Below are 15804 nucleotides of genomic sequence, written 5' to 3'. Positions count from 1 at the left end.
CGTGCGCGCATGCAACAATGTCTGCACTGCAGGACAGCAGAGTTTTAAAAATGTTAGGGAGAAGTATAGAGTATGGTATAGGTCCAAGTAGATGGTATTTGACATGTGATGCCCTTCAGGTTTTTCTAAGTGGTGCCCACTGACAGAACAAGGGGCAACAGGCACAAGCTAGAACATAGGAAATTCTGTCTCAATATGAGGAAAAACTTCCTTACTTTGAGGCTGGCAGAGCACTGGAACAGGCTGCCCAGAGAGGTGGTGGAGTCGTCTTCTCTGGAGATATTCAAAACCCGCCTGAATGCATTCCTGTGCAACCTGCTCTAGGTGACCCTGCTCTGGCAGTGTCTAGATGATCTCTGAAGGTCCCTTCCAGCCCCTACGATTCTGTGAATTCCAAGCACAGTGAGCAAGAGCGGTGTTTACACAGGGGGTGGTCTGAGGCTGAGGTGCTGGACTTCTCTTGTGCCTCAGTGTAGGATCCACCGGGACTCTCATTCTTCAAGGGTGCTCCAGAGTAATTTAAGTTTATTTATTTCAGGTGGATTCTTAAAATAAATCAAAATTGCTGACTCCCTTCTTCCACCAAATGCTAACTCTCGATAACACAATATCTAAAAGATAATAAATGCAGGCTATTTTGATGATAGAGTTTTAATGATAGAGAGGGAGGAGAGCTTCCTCGAATGTACTAGGTATCTTGTGATTGCCATTGCTTCTGGAGGATCCTCAAATACTGAATTGTATCCTGAGCTGAAAGGCAGGAGAGCTGGGATTTGCCTCTCACTCCCAGGCTTTCCATTGCACTTTGTGATACCTTTCTCCGGATAAAAACCTGTTTTAAAACCTCCAGTTTTGAGGGGACTCCCATCACAAGAGCTCTGAGCTCAAATCCCTTGGGAATGACCAAGACCTGAACCCCAGTCCTCCCACATCACAGAGAAGCGAGAGCTGCTAACCCGTTGGGGAGGTGACGGGCACAGCAGCAGCTGATGTGTTGGACACCTGTGGCATGGCGTGCCCGCACCCTGCCAGCCCGGGGACACCCCGATCTCATTGCCCTCAACACATCATGTCCTTTCTCTGCCTGTCTTGGCTGGCTCTGAAAGTACTGGCTTTGGTGACGGAGGAGCAGTAGGGAAAGCCGGGGCAGTCAAACATATTGTGCTGAATAATGTTAGAAAGGGAAAGATCATAAAAAAAAAACCCAAAACATCAGGCAGTTACTCGAGGTAAGGAGGTCTGGCGTCTGGCCAGCTCTTCGGGGAACTCTCATTTCACTTAAATTATGGTCTCAGACATGAAGCAGACAGCATGTTTCCCTTCTAATAGAGCTAGTCCTGCAACAGCTCAAAAATACGGCAATTTGAAAGCGTGCAGCGCTATGATTGATAAGGCTGTTTCAAGTAGCGCCGCTCTGCTTTCCACAGATGTTCCCTGAGCGAAAGTCTTTGAAAAGGGGCTGTTTGCTCAGCATTATTTCGGTGGGATACAATTGCACGGGAGCATGCCTCGGAGCACCGCTGAGAGTTGTGACAGCCTTTAGCCAAAAACGCTTCTGGTGCAGCTATAGCCTATGGAAACCATAGTGCACAGGTAACAGGCGGTGCTGTGGGAAGGAATCAAGTGCCAGAATCGCACAGAAAACCAAAGCAAGAAATAGCAACAAACCCCTGCGCCAGCCCCGAGGGGACTGGAAATTCAACTCCGGTTAGAAATGTTTCTGTGGCAGGATTCCCAAAGGTGACGTTTCTGCAGTGAGGCTGACTCATTTTACTGTGCCTTACAGCTTATCCCGCGTGTCCCATAAGGGATGTGCCTGTGTAGGGGTGACGTAGCCCTGTGGTTTGCAGGGCGGGCCAGGGAGTGGTAAGATGTTTCCTCTCCCAATTCCACTTTTTCCAACATAGGACTGGGGCTTCTGGGGCCGAGCCCGGTCCGTGTCAGGCTCCTGCCTGGCATGAGGCTGCTGCCATTTGGGGACTGTGGTGGCACCGCACAAGGCTGGGGTTTGCCAGTATGTTGCTTCAAGATGGGAAGAGCAGATTATTTCCAACACGTGTGTGAATGAACAGAAAAGGGATGAAAGACTGTGGGGTGTGTGGCTGATTAGCTGAGAGAAGTCGGGGGAATTTCTGAAAAGAGAGTAGGACTCCAGAGAGGGAGCATTTTTGCACATTTCACCTGAAGAAGTCAGTTACATAAAAGACAATTCTGAAGAATTGTGGTCAGTCTGTCAAGTGTAAGATGGGGACTTTAGTCTTCTTGTCTTTATGTAACGGTATCTATAAGGGGTTTTGGCAGAACCTTTGCTGTAAAACCACAGACAGCAGAAGCTGAGAAACACATTACCATTTCTCAATATAGTTATAAAATCTAACTTCTTTTTTATGCTTGTTTTGACCAGAGCATTCCTGGAGAATATCCCCTAAGTTAGAGAGTCAAGATCAAAATTTAAGCAAGTTTAAGATCCTTTTAAAAAAAAAACCAAAACCAACTTTTCCGAAAAAGTTATACACAAGTTTTCTTAACCGCCTGCTTGGTCTTAGCCCACAGGCAAAATCTGACCTGCAGACTTTAGTTTCAGTCCCTGCTTGACCAGTGGAAGAACTGGGGATGATATATTTATTTTTCTCTTGGGCTGCTCTGGGCAGTAAGCCGGGGTGTCCTGGCAGCACTGGGCATGGCTGCCAGGTCTCGGGCAGATCTCACAAAGCCACCAGAAGCATTTCAGCCATCTCACCCAGAGAGGATCTGACCGAGCCACGTGGGGATGCAGGGATGCTGCTGGCTGCTGCTCAGGCCGGTTTGGTGCAGGAGCCTGACCCAGGGGGGCAGGACGCTCCACTCAGCCTGGGACGTTGGCCCGGCTTGCTGCCAGGGGGTTCCTACCATCAGATACATTTTTTCTTCACGGCAGGGCCATTGCGTGCTGGGAGTGCCTGAAGGGAGGCTAGAAGTCCAGCCTGGCCATGAGATAATACTGACCCAGGACATCCTTGGGGCATGGGAATGAGATGCGAGCAGGGTGGCTTTATGGACAATAAGGGGCTCCTTCCACCCCAGCAGAAGCAGCTCTAGCTCCATTCACTGGGGTGGGATAACCCACTTTGTGATCCCTCTGAATCAGGTCAGAGCAAAGGGGGACTAAAGTCCAAACACTTGCTGTGAGAAAAAATTGCTTCACGTTAGCCCCAACAGCAAAAGTCGATAGCCGAGACCTGGTAAGAGAAGAGGTTTGGTCCTGTGCCCTCACTACTCTCCATCTGCAAAACTCTTGCCTACGTCAAGAATCGGACCTGCTCTGTAATCTGCCCGTGATCTGAGTAGAATCATAGTTCATAGAATTGTTCAAGTTGGAAAAGACCTTTAAGGTCATCGAGTCCAACCGTTAACCTCTTACTGCCAAGTCCACACTAAACCACGTCCCTCAGCACCACATCTACACGTCTTTTAAATACCTCCAGGGACGGTGACACCACCACTTCCCTGGGCAGTCTGTTCCAATGTTTAATAACCCTTTCAGTGAAGAAATTTTTCCTAATATCCAATCTAAACTTCCTCTGGCACAACTTGAGGCTGTTTCCTCTTGTCCTCCGGAGCCATCTGATCTCTCTAGGCTCCTTCCGTAGTTTTGAAGGGGTGGGGGGATACAGTATGGCTAGGATCCCGGGTAGACCAAGCTACCATGCTAAAGCACTTCTGTATAGTCGTGAAGGGTGAATATTCCTCCCCCTTCCCACATGGCTAACCCAGTGGCTGTTATAAATTGTTATCATGCTACTGACATCAAAAGATGCTGAAGGTCTTCTCCAGCAGCACTGACAGAAGCCTATTGTACAAGGAATTAAAAAAAACCCCACCAGACAGCCCCCACACCCTGGACAACAAGCTTTGTATTCTTTCACAAGAACGAGATAGGATATGAGAATTTTCTCATGCATAAATTTGGTTGTCTGGTACTTTGGGAAAGAATACCTCCCTGCATGCTGACAGCAGCCAGTACACATCGGTTCTAAAGTTGGCACAGTGGCTCGACTGCAACACAGTTTAAAAGCTATCGTTACAGAGTCGACGTGAATGCCGTGATTTTCCTTTAGGCTGATATCATGCCCGTTTTCCATGAAAGTAAAAAAAAAAAAAAAATAGAGAAAATACAATTTTAGCAGTTCCAAGAAAGAGACTCTATTAAAAGCAGTCGCCCCTCCCAGCTATTTAGCCTATTTAGACTATCAGGTCTTTGGGACATTGTTTTTCTGTTAGTATGCATTTGTGTTGGACTCTATATAGTGGGTGAATTTTTGCCATATAAACCAATTCATAACAGGTGACTGAAAGCATTTTTCCCTCAACGCAGCATTTCTTTCTCACTGCCCAACATTTTGGAACATGATAAAGAGGGAGGAAAGTATTTTATAAGCCTCAACTAAAGAAGAAAACCCATGTATTTGCAATCTGAAAGGAAGCGCTGGAAGGTTATAATTCAGCAACAAAAGGCTCTGGAAGGAAGCATGCCCTAGCAACTGTCTTTGTATAGAGAAATCAGTCGCTCGTTTATCTTACAGAAGTCAACTTTTGTAACACTGTTTGCATTGTGCCCTCTAATGACTGACGTTGCGACGGGGCTGTCGAGCTAAGAAGGGAAACAGTGTGAAAGTGAACTGGGATGTAAAGGCCCATGACAAAATGAAAAATGGTATGAGAAGGCTTTGCCGCTTAAATGAGTCGAGAGCCGTGTGAATGCTTAAAGGGGGGAGACGTACTGGGAATTGTGTTTGTGTACTTAGCGATGCTCCAGAATGACCCAAGTGGGTGCGCCTTGCAGTTAAATGTAAATCGAAGCGAATGAAAAGGGAGGGAAAAATGTCCTCTTTCCCTTGTTGATGTGTGGGGGTCACATTCTGCCTTCCGAAAGGTACTGAGATGCCAGAGAAAATTCCATGGCCAGGTACATCATTTCCCTGCTCTACCTTGGGTCCCAGGAGAGCTGCTGGGCTGGTTTCTCAGCCCCGGCTCCCAGACGCTCCCGGGCATGACAGGGAGTTTACAGGGCATCGCAGTCTCGCATCTGGCCTTCCTACAGCTCTTACAGGCATTAATTTCGCCTGGTGTAGGCAGTCGGTTGGCTGTTTTTCACCTGCCACTGCTTCTGTTTTGCTTCTGTTACCCCTTCTTGTCCTTTCTTTCTCCTATTTTCAGCTGTCACAGTATTTCTTTATAACTAAAAAAAAAAAAAATACCTGTCTGCCTCTGGGCTGCAAGAAAGAGCTTGATAATATTCGCCTTCTTTTGTTGTTTCTGATGCATAAAAATCTCTTCTGTCATGCTGGAATTATGTAGAAGAAAAAAGAGATTTTCTTCAATGGGATAAAACTAGGATGGAGAGATATTTAAAGCAGAGCTCTTTTGGGGAGTAATCATCATAATGCTACGGAAAGAGAATGAATACATCAGCCTGAGGCAAGGTTTTTGAAGCACTTAGGTCCGACTTTCATTACATTTCTGGAAAAAAGCAATAGGGAAAAAAAGGTATTAAGTAAACAGTTGTACTGAGGAACAAGTTATTAAAGAGCTGGTTTCCCTCCCCTCGTTTGGTAGAGATGGGCCATTTAGCTGTTCAGCTTGTTCATTAGCAGGTCTGCACCCCGCTCTGCCTGGCTGAGAGGGGTCAGGGCCACCGTGGGACCCAGGGGGACCTCGCAGAAGCAGAGTTTTCTCAAGGTCCAGCCTGTTTGAGTAGCGCCACTGGATATCTACTCATCCTAGGCAGAGGTTTTGCCCCACAAAGGAAGAACCAGGGATAGCACAAAAACCATGAGTGACCTTTACAGGCTCGGCACCACGGGAACTGGGAACCCAGCTGCCTTTTTCAAAGCTTGCTCCCAAAGACCGGAGCCTGAGCGGCTGCATCTGATGCAGAAGCGGGGCCAGCCAGGCCATCGCATCCTGAGCCCGCATGGCTGCTCACCCGGACATGAGTCCTGCTGAGATTATGAGTCACTTGCCCCACGGCAAGCAGGGGCACACAGGTTTGCAGAGCGTATGGCAGGCTGGGCCACTGAATGGCCATCCCAGCCCACGCCGAGCTGAGCAGCTCCTGCAGAGGGGATGCAGGACCCACAGCAGGATCTGGGCTTGGGAGGGAGCATCTGTTGAAGATGCCGAAGCATCTGGTTGTGATAAACCCTGGAGGAAAGGAGACGGCAAAGCAGCACACTTACGATAAGGACCGGGAACACGAGGTTTCTCCTGACCCAGGCTGAGACAGCCCCTGCCGGGTGCTGAACAGTGGCCCTGAGAGGAGGTTTTCAGCTCCCACTGGGAGCCTGCACCCATGGACCACTGTGCTGGTCCAGTACTTGCCATTACCCAGAAGTCAGAATTGTGCTATTCTGTTATTTTTTAAGCTTTTCAGCTAGACCATTCATTTCCTTCCCCTAGGTGCATGGTACCTTTACAAGCAATCAATACCAGGAGCATCATGCCCTGCTCTGCCTTGGGGACTCTCTAAACACTGGCTGGCTTGATTTGCACCATCTCCAAATTTGGCTCTTTTGCAGCACTCCTTGCCACAGCAAGTGAGAGCCCACAAGCCTGCTGTTGCTGCAGCAGTTTTTTAAGTTTATAAAACCTCTTTCTTTAGCATTCACATACAGATTAAGAAGTTGGCGCACAGCTATTCAGGGGTTTACTTATTAGCTCTGCATGCCAAATTAATGGCTGCACATCAGGTTCTTGGGATACCCATCCTCTTCTGTTTTATTTTCCCCCACCTCCCCCTATTCTGGCAACGTGGCATGCTCTATTATACAGTACTCGGCCTTTCAGAAAGTGTGGGCTCTTATGCCTTGGGACCGTGAATGCTCCTCGGCGGGGAGTTTTGCCCTGCTCTGTGCTGGTGTCTTGGGTTGCTTAATCCTTTGAGGGATTCTTAGGTGCTGCTGAGTTTCAGAGTCGTATATTATTAATGCTGAGCAGCCGCTGGCTGATTGATTAAGTCCCCACTGATTCTTTGTGCAGCTTTGGCAAGGGGAGAGTTGAATTTGAGGGGTGAAGCTGCAGGCTGCAGGCACAGAGGCACGAATCCCCACAGTAATCCCAAGAGTCACCGTGTCTGAGACATAGCCTGTTTGCAAGTCTTCTCCCACATCTCCCTTACTTCAGCATTATGATCACCAAAGCACCAAAGAACCACTTGGTTTTGACCATGGCACCCTCTGGCTCCCTCAGGTTGCCTTCCCAGGTCTGGTTGGTCCCTCTACCCTAAGAGCTCGGGCAGTCTGGTGAGGAAAGAGCTGAAGGATTTCTCTGGCCACAGGTGTGGTTCAGGCTACTGCAGCCTGTTTAGCGCTAACCGCTTAATGGCCAAAGGACTTGCAAGAAACCCCTACCGAAAATAGCATCAGAGTTAGGGCTCCATCAAAACCAGCAGAAAAAAGATGACCTCGTGACTAATACAAGTTTAACCAATTTCTGTTTCCACGCAGGTGGATCATAGAATCATAGAATCATAGGGTTGGAAGGGACCTCTGAAGATCATCTAGTCCAACCCCCCTGCCAGAGCAGGGTCACCTAGAGCAGACTGGACAGGAACGCATCCAGGCGGGTTTTGAATGTCTCCAGGGATGGAGACTCCACCACCTCTCTGGGCAGCCTGTCCCAGTGCTCTGCCACCCTCAAAGTAAAGAAGTTCCTCCTCCTGTTTAGATGGAACTTCTGATGTTCAAGTTTGTGCCTGTTACCTCTTGTCCTGTCCGCGGGCACCACTGAAAAGAGCCTGGCCCCATCCTCCTGACACCCACCCTTTAAGTATTTATAAGTGTTGATAAGGTCCCCCCTCAGCTGTCTTTTTTCCAGATTGAAGAGACCCAAATCCCTCATGCTTTTAAATATGTGTAAAGTATCTCTGTAACATTGGTTTGTGTGTGGACTTTGCCTAAAAAATATATGAGAGAGAAACTTCATCAAAGAGTGATAATTTAGGAAAGCAAGGCATCTGAGAGTTTGAAGAAGAATGCTTTGTAGGTGGTAGCAAAAATGAAAATGTGAAAACATGAGACACACATTGAGATCTAAATGTTCCCTCTGCAAATTTGTTTTGTTTCCTTTCTATATTTACTTCTCATTCTTTTCAAACATTAGCACACATTCAAGCATATGTCAATACAATAAGCCAGACAGACCAACTAGTATCTGTGGTGAGACCAGCTGCTCAATGCGACGAGGCCAAAACAGCACAGAAAGCAATGTTATCTTGGTATTTGCGCTTTAGCTCAGATGCTTGCATGTTCTGTCTGACCCCATCTGTACCTGTCCATTGCTTACCCAGTCCAGTTGCTGTACTGTATTTTCTTTATTCCTACTTTGATGATCCAGACATTTTAATAAGGCAGGAAAGGATCACTTGAAAAGTTTTCAAAAGATTTTGTGGTTTGCATTGCTGCTAAAATGTCTTTTAAGTACCTTCAAGATAAATTTTGAAGTTTTATCTGTACTGATTACAGCTGACCCCTGTGAAATAGCAGCTAAAATCTATTTGTGAAAAAGAAAAATCAGAAAGTCATCATTAGTCAGGAGTGGCGGTGCGGGGGTGGTGCACCTACGGAACAAGCGGGAGCTGTTTACAACGTGCTCAAGGTCCTCTTCTCTTTTGTTTACTGGTCAGGCTTTTCATAGGAACCTTTTTTGTGGTAGGTCTCGGCAGCAAGTCATACAGTTAGGAACTGCACACTTGTAAAACCACAACTTACACAGAGTGGAAGGCAGCATTTTCCAGTAGCAGTTGAAGCCACGCCCGAGCTCCGGGCTGGATCACCAGCTGCCGCTGCCCGGCTCCCGATGGCGAAAGCAGCTGGAGCTCGTGCAGCTCCCCAGCTCTGCTGGTTTTATGGCCAACCTGTGGCATGAGCGTGGGGCCACACTGGCAGGTCAGGCTGAGGTCTCCGGCTTCTACCGAGCAGCAGGAGAAGTGAACCACACTTGGTTTATTGCCTTCCTTTCTCTATCACTTTCCCTGAGAGTGGTGGAGGAAGGAGCACCAGGGTGGTGAGGCACCGCTCAGCTTGTGTTTCATCAAACAAGATTTCAAAGCCAGGCTGGATGGGGCTTTGAGCAACCTGGTCTGGTGGGAGGTGTCCCTGCCCAGGGCAGGAGGGTTGGAACTAGATGATCTTTAAGGTCCCTTCCAACCCAAACCATTCTGTGATTCTGTGAAACATAGGACACCGGTCGTGCCTTTACCCTGGCCATGCAACAGATGTCTGGAGACACTTGCAGCTAAAATGCTCTTAGTAAAACTGTATTTAAAAGCAAAACTTTTAAAGTAAAGCTGCAAGCACAGGCAGCCACCAAAATAGCTATGGTAGGTAGCTGCCCACCACCCTCCATGGAAAAAGGCAGGGCCTTCAGCCTTGCCAGCAGGGCCACACTGCTGTGGAGCTCGATTTCATTGCATCTGGGGGCTGCCGGGCTGCTCTTGCCCTCTGGCTACATCCTGTTTTCTTTGCATTTGCCAACAGCGTGAGTAATGCCAGCAGCTGACAGGGCAGCTGGCATCGAACGTGCTACGCTGGCTTTTCATCCCTAATTACCCCCTTGCACTACACTGTCTAGCTGTTAAATTACCTATCTGTCATGAAGATATCCGAGTATAGTCACTCATGGTCTTTGTGCTATCCCTTCCTTTGTGGGGCAAAAACACTGCCTAGGATAAGTAGATATCTATGGTTCAGGGGGCTGAATTTCTTTTTTGCTCATACCTATTAATGTTGGGGATGTCTGGGCACATGGAGCTGGGTGCTGAGGTTGTGTGTGCTATTCCTGCAGGTGTGCAAAGGTGTGTTGATGTTTGGGAGGGTGAAAAAGAGAAAGGTTTTGCAGGATTTCCCAAGGATGCTTTGGATCTTGGCTTCTTTTAATCTCTCCTGGAAATTCATGCTGCAGCTGGAAACTCTCTGCTAAACGTTCTTTTACATCCCAAAAAATAAAAAAAGCTGCGATTATACAATACCATGACATGCAGATCCACAAATACTAATCTAATTGAAAGTTAACTGCAGAATATTTGCCTTTGACTGAATTAGAGACACATCATGCTAGCCCTCTTTCCAGATAATAGAATCATAGAATGTGTTGGGTTGGAAGGGACCTTTAAATGTCTAGTCCAACCCCCCTGCAGTAAGCAGGGACATCTTTACTAGATCAGATTGCTAATAGCGTCTGTCAAATAGCATTTAGCTTGCGTGGTATCTCCTGTACACGGGCATTACTCGTGCCCCGGAGACTCTTTGGGCTTTGCTGTGGGTCATCCTTGCTCTCTTTCCCCTACTAGGTCCATGGGAAATGCATGTGCAAGCACAACACAGCAGGGTCCCACTGCCAGCACTGCGCCCCGCTCTACAACGACCAGCCTTGGCAGGCTGCCGACGGCAAAACCGGAGCCCCCAAAGAGTGTCAGTGTAAGTAGCCAGCCAGGAACAGCATCTGCAGAGCCTCTGTGGGAGCAAAATGCTTCCTTCCTTGTGTGCCTTTCTTCTGTGTTTCCAAGAGACAGCAGATAGTGGGGTGGTGGGCAGGTGCTTGTGAAGCAGCTCAGCGAGTGGACAGCCAACGCCACATTCCTGCCCGGCACAGACCACATGTTTGTACGGCGGGGACAGCCCTATTCACAAGGCTCCTCACTTGGAAGTCCTCAAAAGACCTCTGTTAGTTTGACCTTTCTGTGGGACCCAAGCACATCTCCTTGAGATATGGTCTTCTGCTGTGGGCGGGCTGCAGCCTTCCAGGGTGCCTTGGAGGTGACGGGGGGCCAGCAGTGTCCCTTCCATGGGTACCACTGACAAACGCATTTGCGGGAGGTATGGCTTTCTGTTGCTGGATATGGGCTGTGCTCAACCCTCAGGCACTCGGGGCAGGAATAGCCACAAGCTCTGGGGAGGTTTGAGGATTGCTTCTGCGGTGCCGGGGAGGGATGCTGAGGGTGAGTGCAGGCTGCAGGGGATGACAGAGGTCGTGGGGCGATCTGCTTCAGTAACGGCAGCAGGCTGGCCAGAAGGGTGTTGAGGATTAACAGCATCACCCCAGGAAGTTTTGCAGGCATGCTGAGTGCTGTCCTGCCATGGCTACGATGCTCTCAACACTTAAGCTAGTGTCAGCCTGCCTATGGAGGCTGTGGTCATACTCACTGCCGTATGGATGTTCCCCAAGGGAATGACAGTGAATCCCTGTTTCCACCAGCAGCATTTGATGAGCAGGGCTTGGAACACATCTCACTTGGCCCCTGACTTCAGGCATGTGGGCATCCAGACTTTACTCCACTGCCTGCGCAGGGAAAGGGGGATGCTCGCCCTCTCTCACACACCTCTCCTCCGTCTGCCTTTTCCCTCCTCAGATGCAAGGAGCATCCTGACAGCACCCACACGGCAGATGCTGTACAGGGCACTGCTGATTTCTAAAGCAGGGAGGGAAGGATCCTGCCCCAACAGGACCAGTGGGAGCTCTCCCTGCGCCAACCTGACCATGCTGCTGTCCTTGTACCGGGAAACCCATGCTGGGAATAAAAAGAGATAAAGAAATTATGTTTTTTTAAATGTCGCCTCTAGAGGTTGGGAAGTGTGGATGAAAATGTGATGATACTTGATGCATTTGAATGAATAACAGGTTCATAGGTCAGGTCTCCCATTCCAAAACATGGTTTGGAGTTTTGTGTCTCTTTTTCATAAATCAGCATCTTTCACTGCCTTAATGAGTCTTTCTGTTCCCCTTGGCCTTGTCTCAGCGTGCAAGTGTAATGGGCATGCCGACACTTGTCATTTTGACATGGATGCGTGGCTGGCATCGGGCAATCGCAGCGGCGGTGTCTGTGACAACTGTCAGCACAACACGGAAGGGCAGCACTGCCAGCGCTGCAAGCCGGGCTTCTACCGGGACCTCAGGAAGCCTTTCTCTGCCCCGGATGCCTGCAAACGTAAGTCAGCGATCTTTTACTTGTAAAATGCTTCTCAAGTGGCAGGGTGGCAAAGAAAAGGTGAGAGCTTCCTGCCCCTCCTTGAAGCAATCTTCTTGCTTCAGTGAAGGACAGGCAGCTCTTTGAATTCCCTTTTTGATGCTGTTTGCAAAAAGCAACGGTGCGGTTTGCAGGGCAAAACCTTGCAGATGCTGCTGACAAATCTATCCCGAGGCAAATCTCCTGTAGCTTGGAGGCAGGGGAAGAGAGATGAGTCATTAACTTTCTCCTGCTATTTTTGGAGGGCAAAAGCTGCATCATGTTTGCATGCTCTCCTTGTTTGGTGCTTGCTGCAACCTCAGAAGTGGGGTGCCTCAGCTGACAGGGGTGCAGCTGATAAATAGCATCGCCCACCAGTACGTGTTCACAGCAGCAGCAGGTGGGTACGGGGGGAGAGATGGGAACACGAGTTAAGTGATATTCCAGAAGGCGTGACAGCGAGGAGGCCCGGCCAAAAGCAATGACTTGGCCACATGTGAAATTAAATATTTCCCAAGCAAAAGCAGCGATCCAAAAGCCACGCTCCCCAGGGACCCCAGTGAGCAATGGTGACTCACCGCGGGGGACTCCGGATCCCCAAACTGGGCTGAGCTCGTTACTCTGGTCAGCTAAATATAGGGTGCTGGCATGCTCTCTGCTCTGCAGCCACCCACCAGTTTCACCAGATTTCTCCTCACTGACCCCAAATCTAGAAGAGGACCCTCATGGGTGGCAGAAAAAAAGTCCAGCTAACACCCTGCTTGTGTCATCTGCGGGGGCCCCGAGCATATCTCTCACCTCCAAAGGAGAAGTACCCTCCAAAGGAGAAGACTTTTGTCCCACTCCCTTGCTGTGCATCATCCTTGTGAGACTCCCGGTGTCCCCAGTGTCCCCGCCAGCCTGTCGCAGAAGCCCTCCTCCTCTCCACCTTTCGCTTGTTGCGAGGAGGAGCAGCAACAGCTGAACCGCCTGTTTTACAACCCTAATTCTCTTTATGAAAACAGAATTGACCACAGTTCTCCATTACTTGTGTAAATAATTATTTCACTGCTGTAGTATGTACACAAATTTGTTTTTTTAAACAGTGAATTTAACGACTTTTTAAAGCTCCTTTACCTACTTGTGCACATTGAAGTCCCAAGTCTCCTTCTCTGAAACATCAGATAGTTTCCCTCCATAATTACTGACACAACTTATACAATAAACTTTTGTTTTGGGGTCTGATTAGTAAAAAACCAGGTTTAAATCTTGCACTTAAATCCAAAGCAGGGGTCTGAGGAGCTTTTTTTAACACCCATGGATTCAGCCTTGATGATTTAAAAAAAAAAAAAACTGCATTAGGTGACTCCAGGTAGATAATGCAGGACGAAAGACTGAAATAAATTCTGTATGGGATTGTCAAGCTCCGAAATGCACTTTTACTGGGGTTGTGCTCCTTTGCTAGGATTGTAATTCCTGATGCTCTTTGTGTGCCAGTTCCCATCAGGGAAGAGCACGCACTTTTCTGAGGCCACTGAAGCCAAGTCAAGCTTTGGCACTGATTTGAGTGTAGTCTTCTGAACAACTGAAAATAACACCCTTCACATTGGAGGTGGTAGAAGTGTCCGCCATCTCCTCCGATGTCTCGTGCAGTCCATCAAGGAGGTGGAGTTTCACAATGGACCCATCATAGCGTTTTCCTGGTGCCAAAACGCTCAGTCTAAATCCTGTGGCTGTTTGGAGGGTCTGAGATGAAGTGATAGAATCATAGAATGGTTTGGGTTAGAAGGGACCTTAAAGATCATCTGGTTCCAGCCCCCCTGCCATGGGCAGGGACACCTCCCACTAGACCAGGAGGCTCAAAGCCCCATCCAGCCTGGCCTTGAACACTTCCAGGGATGCATATCCTGGGCCGGCCAGCACAGAGCCTTGCAAAACCAGATGGAAACAGAGGTCTTGGGACATATCGCTGCAAAACAGCCATGGCTCAAAGGGAAGGCTGCCAACAGTGTGCGCATGCCTGTGTGCAAGTCAGACCAGCGCTAATGAGGTCAGGCATTACATCATGTCATTAGCTATATGTTAGCCAAATCCCAGGGGACTTGATTAAAAAGTTTCTCCCAGCCCTTCTGGGCCGGAGGAAGCTGTGGAGATGAGATGATTAATGGGTATTTTTGTTGACGTGTGACGGTGCTCAGTCCTCTTGGATTTCTGCATTCATCTCTAAATCACTAGCTCATGGCATTCCACTTCCCACTTCCCCCCCCCCCCCCCCCCAAAAGTGTGCCTGACATAAAGACTATAAATTTGTTTCTGTTATTCTTTAATGCAACAATCCAGCCTCTTTATGGACCACTATGTATTCATGAACTCTGGTGTTTAAAGGCCAAAGATAACATATGTTTGACAAGAACTGTAAGACAGCCTTGAGTACAGTGAGAAAAAGTCTACGTTTATTTACCTTCTGCATTAAGTACATCTACTTTGTTGCTCTATTTTATTTTTTTTTGGTATTTATAAATTACAGAGCATGAAGTACTCAACATCTCAGGGAGACAACTTTCCGCGGCATAAACTGGGTTCCACAAAAATGTTGGGATTGTCTGAATGCTTTCCTTTCAGGGGCCTTATTGCTACAAAAACATGTATTATAACACAAACCCTCACAAACTCTCTCCTCCCTAAGAACCCTTCACCGTTTTCCTCCTGGTCTCCTGCTGCCGGGGCTTCTCCATGTACCCGGGGACCCGGCATCTCGCAGGGGAGCCCGAACGCTTGCAGGGCCGTAGCAAATGGCTAATGACTGTTAAATTAAATTATATAAGACCGATTACAGCCTATGCCTGGCACGTTTCCAAGGACCGTGCCATGGTCTGCAGTAACAAGGGATGTGCGTGGTGTCCTGTTATTTTTTCTGGGAAGGCCACAGCGTTGCCTGCTTGCCTTCTGGCTCAAGGCACCATTATTGCTCAACCGCGGGGTAGCATTGAAAATTTAAAAATGCCAAGGTCAAAGCAAATAAAGGAGTTGTTAAGCCATAATCTTTAAGGATACTTTAAAGATTCTTGTAGGCAAAGAGTGTATATAATATTTGCTCAGGAGTAGGTGTGTACCCGATAAAACGAGACGTTCTACCGTTTAAAACAGCAATCTGATGACTCTTTCCCCCCGCCATACCTATCGGTCCGTTTCTTTACACCCCTCATGAATTTTTAAGCCTCAACTACAGTATAATTGCAGACAATAAATCAGGTTTTATAATTGCCGAGTTTATTTTTGCTTTTCAACTGTAGGTTTTTGAGGGTAAATATTTGTAATTTCCAAAGGTTAGCTGGCAGCTGAAGAAAACACAACAGTATCATCGATCCCAGGTGGGGAAATCCAGCCCCGCTGGAGTCCCGCTCACTGGGTTTCGATCCCAGTCAGCAGATGCAACACTGGGACGGGAGGTTGTTAATCCGTATGTACATGTAAAGTCCCATGCAAAATATTGGTACGTAGTACAGGGTTGTAAATTGGCATTTTAACGATGCTGCTTACAAATCAAAAAGAAAGGAAAAAGATCAAGCTTGTGGAAGGTTTCTCTTGGTCCCAGGCTAGTGGTGCCCAGCCAGTCCTTCTCCCGCTGGAGCTCCCTTGGCCATGGAAACCCCCAGCCTCCCCACGGCACATGAGAGAGGCACTGTCCCGAAGTCTCACGCTCTGCGCCTGCGTATCCACCACAAAGTGACATCCAACACTGTCTGTAGCTGCTTTATCTGCTGCGCGGCTGCTCCTCTCACCTTGCCGGAGGTGGGTCTCCTACTACCTGTGCTACAGTGAGGTGCAGATTGGGTGGAAAGAGG

The 15804-nt window shown here is 48.2% G+C and overlaps 1 protein-coding gene across 1 annotated transcript in view; it reads left to right on the top strand.

Moving 5' to 3' along the window:
• NTN4 (netrin 4) overlaps positions 1-15804 on the top strand; it is a 52687-nt gene that overhangs the window by 23038 nt on the left and 13845 nt on the right. The window contains exons 4-5 of the mRNA XM_074575444.1: positions 10328-10454; positions 11774-11962. Coding sequence (XP_074431545.1) covers positions 10328-10454; positions 11774-11962 — 316 coding nt within the window. The remainder of the gene's footprint in view (positions 1-10327; positions 10455-11773; positions 11963-15804) is intronic.

The sequence above is a fragment of the Larus michahellis genome, chromosome 1 (genome assembly GCF_964199755.1).
Source record: "Larus michahellis chromosome 1, bLarMic1.1, whole genome shotgun sequence".
In the NCBI taxonomy this organism is placed as follows: Eukaryota; Metazoa; Chordata; class Aves; order Charadriiformes; family Laridae; genus Larus; species Larus michahellis.
Note: the sequence above shows the minus strand (reverse complement) of the source record. Positions and strands in the feature narration are given on the sequence as shown.